General features: G+C 44.5%; 1 protein-coding gene across 1 annotated transcript in view; it reads left to right on the forward strand.

The window, feature by feature from the left end:
* Positions 1 to 767: 767 nt before the first annotated feature.
* bace2.S (beta-secretase 2 S homeolog) overlaps positions 768 to 13,043 on the forward strand; it is a 42,184-nt gene continuing 29,908 nt past the window's right edge. The window contains 1 exon segment of the mRNA NM_001089747.1: positions 768 to 1,313. Coding sequence (NP_001083216.1) covers positions 1,053 to 1,313 — 261 coding nt within the window. The 5' untranslated portion in view covers positions 768 to 1,052.

The raw sequence follows: 13,043 nt of genomic DNA on the forward strand, positions 1-13,043 counted from the left end.
TGGTAAAACTTTTCTGAAAAGGTGGCAGACCTAGCCGTAAGGGACCATTGGAACCTCCCAGTCCAGGACATGTGATTGAGTTGCTAGGGTCCAAATTACCTTAGCAACCAGAAACAGAACTAGAGGGGGCCGAGAACTAGAGGGGGCCGGGCCCCCACCCCCCTCCGTACACCCGGAACTGGCCGGGGAACATGTGGCACCCCCTGCTCCCCCGGTAGTTCCGCCCCTGTTAGCAACCAGAGAGTGGTTTGGATGAGAGACTGATATATGAATAGGAGTGGACCTAAATAGAAACATCTGTTATAAAATGTAACAATAAAATTGTTGCCTCGCAGGGCAATTGTTTTTTGCCCACTGGGGTCAGCGACCCCTATTTTGCAAGTTGGAAAAAGCAAATAATTAAGAAAAATAAAGCAAATAATGAATACCGACTGAATATCACATATAAACGGGGAACCACTCCTTTAAAAGGGTATTAGAACGTAATTCTATTTCAGTGCAGATTCCCAGGTGTCCCTGACACCATATCACACATAGGATTAATTGAAGTGAAACAAACATGCCTCAGCGCAGAATAAACGCAAAGTAACTGGGACAGCCACCAGAGGGCGCCCACATTGACTCTCTGCGAGCCACTCTCCAAACACTTGTTTGAAGTCATTGTTCCTTTAAGAGATTCTACAAAACTTTTTTCTGACTCCTCCTCCCCCCCTCCCCTTTGGTTTGGCCCCAGGCTGGGTCTGGTGTGAGCAGGAATTCCCTGTCCCAGAGCCTGAGTTGCTGCAACTTCTATCCGCTCCCTGGTCCCGAGCTGCACAAAGAGCAAAGAGAGCCTGAGCCGCTCCAAAGTCGGAACGTCCCACTACGGGGGGAGTTTGCTGGACACAGGGGGAATTTCGGGGGTATCCCTGTTGCTTTGGGGCTCCCATGGCGCGTTGAATGTGCGCAGAAGCTGCTCCATGTTGCCCCCATAGCACCCAGCATGCGGACTGAGGACTGGCTGTTAGTTACTAATCGCCCCTTGTGATTAGCCCCCCTTCCCAAGCCTCAAGATGAAGATCCCATTCCTCAGTTTGCTTGTGCTGTGTGCTGCCTGTGCCTCTTCCAAATTTATAGTCCCCTTAAAGGTCTCTCCTTCTGAAATCACGGGGACCCTGCCAGTGGCCTCAGCAACCCCCAAGGACACCCCTGGCCTTCTCTTGGCATCGGACCCCGGGGGCACAATCAACTTCTTCTCTATGGTGGACAACTTGGAAGGAGACTCTGGCAGGGGATACTACATGGAGCTACTGATTGGCACCCCTCCTCAGAAGGTGAGTGGGCTCTTCTTGAAATCTCTTTCCAACTCCTGCTGCAGGGACAAAGATCATGTAGCCAGATTTAAGCTGGCCATAGACGCAACGATCCGATCGTACGAATCGAGGATTCGTACGATTTTCGGACCGTGTGTGGAGAGTCCTGGCATTTTTCGTCCGGCAGAGATCGGTCGTTTGGTCGATCGGACAGGTTAGAAAATTTCTGTCGCCTGACGATATCTCTGCATGTATTTGCGATCGTACGATTTTCAGAGGGAGACTGTCACCAGCTTTGTCAGACATCAGTATCGTACGATTGCTGTCAGGGGCAGAACATCGGCTGATCTGTTCTTTTACTACTTTATTTGATCGGAATGGTAAGACTTTGATTTGAATGGTTAGTGGAGGGTCGGGAGATGGGAAAGTCCGATCGTGCGTTGATTCGTACGATCGGATCTGCGTCTATGGCCAGATTTAAACAGATAAACTGGGATTCTATTTGGAGGATTATTTTGCTGCAGCCACTGGTTCTGCAGAGTTGGAGAAAGTTTATATTAAACAATACAAAAACTATAAAATCCACATTAGATTACATGACAACACAGTGCCCAGTGCAGTCTGTATATTCTGATTATTAATCAGTCTTGCTGTATCGGCTTCTGGCAAATATTATTTGACTTATGCTATTTTGATAATTTATGACGACCTCTAAGCAGCCCAGACCACATTGAGCATGTGCACAGTCTTGGTCTTGCAAAGATGTGTAACAAGATGGTGACCCCCTGTGGCCAACTTTGAAAGCCTAAATCATTTGTTTGATTAGACTTGTGGTGCAGTAAGTTCATGTTTATGTTTAGTATACAAAATACAGCATTTGTAGCCTTATTCTATTTAAGACTTTACTTCCCCTCTAAGGGGAGCCCTGAACATAGTGGGGCCACAGGAGATGTGAGTACTGGGGTGCAGTCTTATAGGGCCTCTGCACAGAAATAATGCAAGTTCCCCCAAATCCATTATATTGACCACCAAAGTGCCTCACTGATGTGATGGAGCTGCAGAGAGCGCTGTGTTATACACCACAAGGTCAAGGCCCCATATGTCAATTCCTTGTGAAGCTCTTGGGCTGGTTTGGGGTTATGATAATATTTAGGACTGGACATCCCTGTGTATAGTAAGACAGGATGGTGTAGGGTGTGAGGGGTTTCGTGTTTGTAGGATGGTGTGTGTAGCAATGTTGTGTTATCAGAGGAAGGAGCTGTAACTGGGAACATGTGTTTATTAAAGGAACAGTAACACCAAAAAATTAAAGTGTTTTGAAGGAAGGTTTGTCTATAGTAAAGGTGGCCATACGCTATTAGATCCACTAGTTTGGTGAGGTAGCCTAACGAGCGGGTCTTTATCTGATATGCCCACTAAGGTGGCCATAGATGTAACAATTACAATCTTTCTTGGAAATGATCATGCGTAGAGCTGAATCATCAGATATACAGATAGAAACAAAAGAATTCTACCTCCATCTGACGATTCAGCACTAACAATGGCCGATGTTTGGGTCCCTTCAAAGGCGCCCGATCAAAATTTTCCATCCAGACCCATCGACGAGCCGACCGATATACAAGTCTTCTGCCGATTACCGTCGGCTCTTTTTCCGCCGTACACAAACCGAATATCGTAAGAAAATTTGTTAAGTACGATATCTGTACGTCTATGGCCAAACGGTTGGGCGATATCGGGTGAATCCGAACGATAGGATTACAATGCTGCGAATGAGCGCCGACGGGTCACAGGACCGCATCAACTAGCCGATGCGGTCCTGGATCACAGAAAAAAAAATCAAACTTGCCCGATTAATATCTGGCCGATTTTTGGGCTGATATTGATCGGGAGGACCCATCGGGAGCCCCCATACACTGGCAGATAATCTGCCAAATTGTTCTAAAGGACCGAAACCGGCATCTTTAATCTGTCTTTAGGCAACAAGATGTTAGGGAACAGTCTGTAATGGAAAAATTGTGTGTATAGTAAGGCAACATGGTTTTGGGATCGGACTTTAACAGGGGACAGTGTGTACGATAAGCAACGCTGCATAAAGCAAATGTGTGGATAGTAAGCTCATATGGCATTTGGAGAGAGCCTGTAACTGTGGGATAGTGTAATAAGACAAGGTTGTGTCAGTAACACTTATTGTCAGGCCTGTTTAACATACAGTTCTTAAATGATAACCCACAGACCAACAACTGAAGGCTGCAAGGGCATGCTGGGAGTTGTGTGGATATTGGCCTCCAGTGTGTTTCAGAGTAACAGTTACAGTGGGCTGACAGTTAGTACCCAGTACACACTGGGCAGGAGGTTTTTATGGTGACTGCTGCTGTACACATAAAGGGACACACATACAAATCCTCGTGTTGGGTAACTAAAGATCCCCATAGACGCGACGATTCTTCTTGCCGAATGACCGATTTTAGGGAAGTCCGACCAATCCTTCGAAATTATCGTGCGGTAAGTGGGATTCGAATGATCGTACATCTTACGATTTTTCGGCCGACATCTGTCAGGAAATTGATCGGCCAGGTCAAAAAATCTTTGTCGGTCCCAGTGCAATCTATCTATGTTTGCAGGGCCAAGCAGACAGCTCCCCTTTATTTTCCTGGCAAATTGGTCTTTTAGTTGATGGTAAATTCGTACGATCGTTCCAAGAAGATCGTGGTCTCACGATCAGGATCTGATCTTTTAAAAATCTCAACATCTATGGCCAGTTTAATAGGCGATGAATCATGAGATGCATTTGGCATGGCTGAACTAAAGTTAGTGCAGTCTGCAGCAGGCATTAAAATAAAAGGCTGCGGTACACTGCGGGTAGAAGTTCCGGGTGCGGGTATAGACGCGGGTCGTGGGTCCGGAAGCGGGTCTTCTCAATGGCGACTTTTACTCCTTTTTTCTGATCACACCTACTTCCGATGATGTCACTTCCGGTTTACAATGACAGCACTTCCTGATTCTTGTTGGTCAGCAGCTCCTGGTTGTGGATAAGGTACTTGTGGGTCGGGTAACGGGTCCAAGCGGGTAAGAATGCGGGTCCGGGTTGCGGATTGCAGGTTGTGGGTACAGGTTGGGTATGGATTCCAAAAAATGGACCCAAGCAGGACTCTAAATTGAAGTCTCCTTTTTGTTTTCTGGCCCCGTCAAGTGGACCCCCCAACAAATGCATCCCCCCCTCACAATAACTCATTATATCCATGTCAGTTATTTTCCCTTAGGAATTTTGCTTTGATCTACTGGTTCTCCCAGACGTCGGAGCTGCCATGTGACTGCACATCACAAGGGGTGTGATCCAATTAGCACAGAATGTTCACGGCCTCCAGTTATGTAGTCTTTTACCCTCCCTGGTACCAGAGTAACTATAAGGAGAGTGTACGGCCGTGCTGCATTGTGTGCCTTAGGTATAACTCCCATAATGAAGTCAAACTTGCCATTTAAATGCTAAAGGTGACTTTATACTGAGCTGCCATAACAGTCGGGTGCCAGTATTAATTGGGTCAAGTGATGGAATGGCAGCCACACCCCAAGGTCACATGATCCCTATCACATGATTTATACAATATATATATCACAACGGAATCTGCCTGTAGCTAAATCTGGGTTTTGCCGCTCACGTGAGTTGGCCTTGAATTGATCAGACTCTCAGTGCAAGTCCAGACAGATATTTATTTGGACAAATTGGCAGGAACATGGGAATTAGATACAATCTTCATGTGAAATCCTTGCCTCGCTATTGCCTGGCACTCCTACACACAACAGTGTTGCCATTCTCATGCTCATGTGTTACCAGCTGTGCCTTATTTATAGGCTGCCCTTAAAGGACTTGTTCACCTTCCAAACACTTTTTTTCAGTTTAATTGTTTTCAGATTGTTCCCCAGAAATACATTTTTTTAAATTTTTTTTTTGAACATTTTTCCAAAATCTAAATTTAAAGTTGAATGTCTCTCTCTGTGGTGTTTGAGTCCGTCAGCTCAGTAATTCAGGTGCAGATTCTGAACTGTTACAATTTTGCATCATTTAGTTGATACATTACTCCACATCTCTGGAGTATTAGTAACTATTGTATCTAACATGACTCAGGGATTCTGCTCAGCAGGGACAAAGATAAATGTATCAACTAAATGTATCAATATAGAACAGTTTACAGGGTCTGCGACCCCCCCCTCCCAGAGCTGCTTTAGAAGGTGAAAAATTACATTTTACACGTCAAAACTGGTCACACATAGAAAATAGGAAGTAATTGGGAAATCTGGTGAACTATCTAAAACCATCTGAACTGAAAAAAGTGGTGGAAGGGGAACAACCCCTTTAGGGTAAGGGCACACCTGGCGATTTGGGGAGATTGTCACCTGGCGACTAATCGCCTCTTCTTTGGGGCGACTAATCTCCCCGAACGTCTTCCCTCTGTCTTGCGCCGGCTATAATGATTTTGTATTCCGAAGTTGCCGCACGAGGAAACTGCGGACAACTTCGGAATACGAAGCACCGCATGTGCCATGCCGCAGTCGACTTTTCACTATACCCGGCGCAAGACAGAGGGAAGACGTTTAGGGAGATTAGTCGCCCCAAAGAAGAGGCGATTAGTTGCCAGGCGACTAAATCTCCCAGAATCGCCAGGTGTGCCCTTACCCTTAAACCGTAAAGATCTGCTGCGTATGGATCTTAACATTATGTCTACTACATCTCCCAGGTGCAAAGGTAACTGTTGGTCTAGTATCCCATGACAATTCGGAATCATTAAAACATGTAGAAACCACTTAAACAGCCCAACTGATCTTGGCTAATCTTTGCTTTGTTCCTGGGTACTTTTTAGTAGATATTCTCCTAAAATTCCTGAGTTTACTCCGTGCAGTCCTGGGAATGGCCTAAAGTATTAACCAAGGGCTAATTTCTTCACTCTCTCATCCTGGGACAAGATTAAGGAAAGCCTCAATAACACGTTTACATCTATTTGTTGTACTTTGCCTTTCAAATAATTTTTTTTAAATTCTTTTAACTGGGCCGACGGCTAAATTCCAACTCCCAGTCTCTCAACCAGCTAAGCAGGAACAGCAGTAACTAGTACTGTAATGAACTGACTGGTAGTATTATTTCCTTTAAACTCACCTGGGGCTTAAACCAGTATTACATTCCTTAGCCTGTTTGTATAGTACAGTTAGTCCTTTTCTACCTACTGGTCTGCTGTCCTCTCAAGGAGCAGTAAATCCAAAAATTTTATTTATTTTAAGTGCTAGCACATAATGTTGCTGGGTTTGCACAGGGTCTAGTAACCCATAGCAACCATTAAGGGTTTTAAAATAGATTGCCAATACAACCTGCATATCTTTAGTTTCTTTGGAGTATGAACCAGTCCCTAAGGGCAATAGCACATGGGAAGATTTATCACCCGTGATTTTTTAGATGCAGCTGCACGAATCAAAGCTTCTGAAAATGCCTCTCCTTTGCCAGTAATAGGAATCGCTGGCAGTATGTCCAACTGATTGCTAAATAGCTCAACGTTTCCTCTGGATGCGATCAGTTGGGCATACCACCAGCAATTTCAATTACCAGCAATGGAGAGGCATTTTCAGGAGATTTGTCGCCGAATTCGTCTAAAAATTGTGATTACAAATCATCCCTTCTGCCACTGCCCTAAATTTGTAGGTGCTCTAGTCGCCACATTTCCCACCTTTACTTTTCACCCACTTTACAGCACCTTTTTTCTAGTGGAAAGTAGTGACTTTTCAACTGCTGCTGTTTTGGTCTGATTACATAACTCTGTGTACCTTTACCAACAGGGAGGACTATTGACAAAGGCGATCTGATACGATCTGTGCAGCTACTGGGACAGCATGCCCTGTTATACAGATAGCTAGAATCTCCGCTGCCATAAAGCAGGGCAGGACTGCCGCTTACAATGGGGATCAGATAGGATTGATGCAGCCACTGAGATAGAATGCTCTGTTATACAGATAGCTAGAATCTCAGCTGCCATAAAGCAGGACAGGACTGCTGCTTCCAATGTGGATCAGATAGGATCTGTGCAGCCACTGGGACAGAACACTCTGTTATACAGATAGCTAGAATCTCAGCTGCCATAAAGCAGGGCAGAATATGAAGAGAGAAGGCACACACCAATTGAAGCAAAAAGAGGGGTGCTAATCCATAGGGGACTCCCCACAAGGGACTCCAGACAAGACTACAAATGCACAAAATAATGGATAGCACACCCAATATCAAGAAAATAATAAAAAAATTATTACAGAAAAATAAAGAAAATACAAAAAAACTTTTTTTTACAAAAATAATAAGGAAACAAGGAGCCCAACGCGTTTCGACCTTAAGGGTCTTCCTCAGGGGCACAAAATAAACAAAAAGGCACCTGCCTTTTGTTTTTTTGTTTATTTTTCTTTATTTTTCTGTAATAAATTTTTTATTATTTTCTTGATATTGGGTGTGCTATCCATTATTTTGTGCATTTATAAAGCAGGGCACGACTGCTGCTTCCAATGGGGATCAGATAGGATCTAGCAGCCACTGGGACAGAATGCTCTGTTATACAGATAGCTAGAATCTCAGCTGCCATAAAGCAGGGCAGGACTGCTGCTTCCAATGGGGATCAGATAGAATCTAGCAGCCACTGGGACAGAATGCTCTGTTATACAGATAGCTAGAATCTCAGCTGCCATAAAGCAGGGCAGGACTGCTGCTTCCAATGGGGATCAGATAGGATCTAGCAGCCACTGGGACAGAATGCTCTGTTATACAGATAGCTAGAATCTCTGCTGCCATAAAGCAGGACAGGACTGCTGCTTACAATGGGGATCAAATAGGATTCGTGCAGCCACTGAGATAGAATGCTGTGTTATACAGATAGCTAGAATCTCAGCTGCCATAAAGCAGGGCAGGACAGCTGCTTCCAAAGGGGATCAGATAGAATCTGTGCAGCCACTGGGACAGAATGCTCTGTTATACAGATAGCTAGAATCAAAGCCATAAAGCAGGGCAGGACTGCTGCTTTCTATCAGATAGGACCAGTGGAACATTTAGGGCCGATTCACTAACTTCAAGTGAAGGATTCGAAGTAAAAAAAACTTCGAATTTCGAAGTGTTTTTTGGGCTACTTCGACCATCGAATGGGCTACTTCGACCTTCGACTACGACTTCGAATCGATAGTCGAAGTACTGTCTCTTTAAAAAAAACTTCGACCCCCTAGTTCGGCAGCTAAAAGCTACCAAAGTCAATGTTAGCCTATGGGGAAGGTCCCCATAGGCTTTCCTAAGTTTTTTTAATCGAAGGATATTCCTTCGATCGTTGGATTAAAATCCTTCGAATCGTTCAATTCGATGGCTTTAATCGTTCGATTGAAGGAGTAATCCTTCAATCGTACGATCGCAGTATTTGCGCTAAATCCTTCGACTTCGATATTCAAAGTCGAAGGATTTCAATTCCTAGTCGAATATCGAGGGTTAATTAACCCTCGATATTCGACCCTTAGTGAATCAGCCCCTCACTGTAAGTAGTACAAGCACAGATGAACAAATGCTTTAATTTGATTATAATGGCCCTATTAAAAGTGGTGCATTCCATGTGGTTAATAATTATTTGCATTCAGATACATTACATGTCTGTCCCTGCTCAGTTACACCCAGTAAGACACACAGGCGGGACTCTGAGCTGATCCCACACAACAAACAATTCATTGTGTGTTTCCATAACGTTTGTTACTGTTTGTGTAGCTCTGTGCGGCCGAGGGTGTTTATGATATTGGGGTTTGTACGTGAGGCTCCTAGAATTGCTATGCAGGGCTCTTTAAAGGAGAACTTTACCCCCAATATGACTAAGGGTTCCAACTTGTTACTTGAGTGTAATCGCTAAACTCCTACTTGGCTTTCCTCTTTTTTTTAAAAAAAAAAAAGGCAGCCAATTTGCTCTCTGATATAACAAGTGGATCGTAATGTTGATGTATGAGTTATTTTTCGTATGCAAAAAAACAAGACTGTTTCTATATCTTTGCCTTAACCCCAGAATCTAAAATCTCTAGAAGCAGCTGCAGAAATCCTTTCTGTCGCCCACGTCCCCTGGATACAGTGTTGGAGCACCCTCCCCACGTGCAGACCCCCCTCTGTCAGATATACAGCATTGTCCCTGGGACTCTGCTTTCCAGTTGGGACGACAGAGACCCTTTATTTTGATTGGAACCATATGGTCCCGTGCTCTCCTCTCTCTTATCTCTCGGAATCACAGTGTGGAGACTTTTTATATCCAAAAGGGCTTTTTTAAAAAAACGTAATTTTTTAACTAAATAAATAAAATAAAAAAATCTTTCTTAATATGAAATGTGATATCATAAGTGGGTGGAGTTAATTTAAAGGCAAACTAAGTCACCAGCAACTGGATAGAAGTAGAGCAAAGCAAGCGACAGATTCGATTCGGCTCTTCTCTACTCTATAAAGCAGTGGGAGACTGGGGCAGGGCCGGAACTAGGGGTAGGCAGAGGCACCAGTAATAATGGGGGGGGGGGCGCTGGGGAGGTATCTATAAAAGTGTCTTCTGCCTACTTCAAGTCTGTGTTCACTGCTCTCTGTTGTGCACCTCTCCCTCCCCTCTGTCACTCTCCTCTCCCCAGGCCTGGATTTGTGAGCAGGCCTGGCCCTGGGGCAGAAAAGAACTGGGGTGGCATGACCACATCTGAACCCGCCTTGTCAGTTCCCAGTGCTGACAATAAAGGACTATGGTAGGGGGGGGGTTGCGAGTGGGTCGGGTGTGCAGGGGGTGTGTGTGAGGGTTAGGGGCTGGGGGGGGGACTGGTGAGGTATACCTCCGAACTGTCCCGTTTTGAGTGGGACAGTCCAGCTTTTGAAATGTCCCGACTTTCTCTTTGATCTTCTGCACTGAACAGCCAGAAAAAGATACAAAGTTTCTAACTTAATTGGCTTTTGGCACAGAGCCCAGAAGAGACACCAGGTACACAAAGATACTTTTGTAACTATTTTGAGATGAGCAAATAAGTAATTGTAACAATTGAGCTAAACAGGTCTCTTGGGAGAATTTAGACTCACGGCTTAAAGGACAATTCACACAGAAATGTGTTCAAACTTTCATAACCTGCCAAATTTTGTAGAATGAACATGGTAATTTGGGGGGGTGGCCACAAAAATGGGCGTGCGCAATGACTCCTTTTGTCCCTCCTTTTATTTCCAAAATGTTGGGAGGTATGTGGTGAGGCCCTACGGATGCACAATAAATCCGTCCCTGCCTCTCCCTTCACTCTGCTACACCACCATCCCAATCATACCCAGTCATGATACCCCTCACATTTACCTTTTCTTTGTTGCTGAAACTGGGTGGCGTTTGAAAGAGTGGTGTCAGTTTCCGGCTGGGAGTGGGTTTGGGTCGGCAGGGTTTTTTCCCTGTGTTCCAATGGCCTGGTCTGACACTGCACTTAAGTGCAGTCACCAGCATTGCTATTGGCACCTTTCTGTGTTCGGGGAAAGTAAAGGGTTAAATGTAATAAAAGGAGCACTGGAAAAAGTTAAAAAGACAAGGGCAAGTGTGAACCACTCTATACAGTATGGCTGCTTGCTGCAGTGCCACCCTATGGCAGGGGATAGAATAGGTTAGAATCCCATGACAAGGGAAGGGATATACTAAAATCCTAAAATTAGAATCACACGCAATGGATTTAGGGATAAGGCTGGTGGTTCCTCGGTGGACACGTTCCTGTGTGTCAAAAGATCTCATCCTGGTCACAGCAACAGGGCAGCTCCACCCAAAGAAACCAGCACCATACGAGACCATGAGATTGAGTTGGTGGGATTCTGGGGGTTTTAGTTTAGCAACATCGGGTGCGAGCGAAGCATATTGGACTGTTATGGCAAGCGAAAGGGGGATGTGGTTCATATACCCAGAGCACTCGAGGGTTAATGGAGTCGGTTGTGGCTGCTAGTCCAGGTTAAAGGCGGCCATAGACGTTACAATTATGATCTTTCCTGGAAAAGATGTTTCCAAGAAAGATTGTTGGTTTCAATACACACGTGTAGAGCTGAATCGTCACATATAAAGGTGGAAACAATAGAATTCTACCTCTATCTGACGATTCAGCACAACCGCGCCCAAGGTTCGGGTGACTTCAAAGACGCCTGATCGATGAGCCGACCGGTGTCGTACAACCACCGAATATCGTATGAAAATTTGTTTCCTATGATAATACCGTTGCATGTATGGCCAGCTCTAAAGTGGCTGATTTTCGGGTGCAATTTTCCACCTTGGATTATTAACGAGCCAACGATATCCAAGTCTCGTCTTCCGCCATACACACGCTGAATATTGTGCGATAATATCTGAATGTGTGTGGCCACCTTAAGACACGTGGATCTACAAGTAATTAGAATAGGCGCTCACACCCCAGGTGTATCCTGCTAATTAGCAGCTGTAGGAAACCTAAACTGATTCTCAGCGTATCACTGTGTTCCTAATGTGGAACTAAAGCCCTGGCTTAGGTTTGTATTTATCTTCTATGGCATTGGGGGGGCTGTGACGGTTCCCATGGCAAGCCTTGCTCATATTAAACAGAGCTGCCAAAAGCTAGTGCGGAAGCAAAGACCTTCTTGTCATACACAGAGGCCGGATCAATATACTGGCCACAGTATTTGTGTAAAGCCTATCAAAGTGAGTCTTAGCAGCATATTCCCAGGAGTTTTGCAGAGCAGATTATAGGCATGTTGATTTGTGGGCTTTATTTGTCCTTTAACTTTTTTCTTTCCCCTTTAAATTATTACTGGAAATATGAAATTACTTTCCTGCCGTCACTCCTTGCCGGGCTGCGTTACGCCTCTATGTAGTAATGAGGGATTGGAATGAGCATGGATTTTTCTATCTCAATCATTTTCTTTGTTGGAAAGAAGTTTTTCCGTCCTTATCTGTGTCATGGGATCCCGTGTGCTTAATTCACGAGTCGATCAGCTGACAAGGCTTTAGACTTCTCTCCCAGGCACTCGGCAGGGGCTTATTATGGACAATCTGTGGGTATTCAGTGATTTGCTGCCCCCTTTATTCGTTATACAGGTATGGGATGCATTATCCGGAAACCCATTATCCAGAAAGTTCTGAATTACGGGATAACAGTAGCTTGTACTTGATCCCAACTAAGATATAATGAATCCTTATTGGAGGCAAAACCAGCCTATTGTGTTTATTTAATGTTTATATGATTTTTTTAGTAGACTTACAGTATGAAGATCAAAATTACAGAAAGATCCATTATCCGGAAAACCCCAGGTCCTGAGCATTCTGGATAACAGATCCCATACCTGTACAGCCAATATAGAGTGTCACTTTCCCTAGTTTTCCTCTTGAGCCCATGATCCTGTGTGGAGCACTGACATGGCACAGCCAGATGATCACTGACCAGGAGCTCCCAGTACCTGCAAAGCCTTAAGGCAGAAATGAATGTTTAAATAGAACTGAATTCTCTGGGATCTGCTCCTTGCGGAATGTCAGTCTGTTAGATACAATGAAGAGACATTTCTTCAAAAAACATGTCCTTTCCCATTTAGTGGAACAACACAGGCTGCTATACTTGCACGGAGGAACAAGCTTTGACAGTGCCAGAAATGTTGATTGTAATCTCATCTGTTTATTTTGTGTTTCGCATGGGGAAATTCCAAATAGAGGACAAAATGTTTTGAGATTTGTTATCAAGTAGAATTAAAGGCTTGGTCCTCTT

This window comes from Xenopus laevis, chromosome 2S (genome assembly GCF_017654675.1).
Source record: "Xenopus laevis strain J_2021 chromosome 2S, Xenopus_laevis_v10.1, whole genome shotgun sequence".
Lineage (NCBI taxonomy): Eukaryota > Metazoa > Chordata > Amphibia > Anura > Pipidae > Xenopus > Xenopus laevis.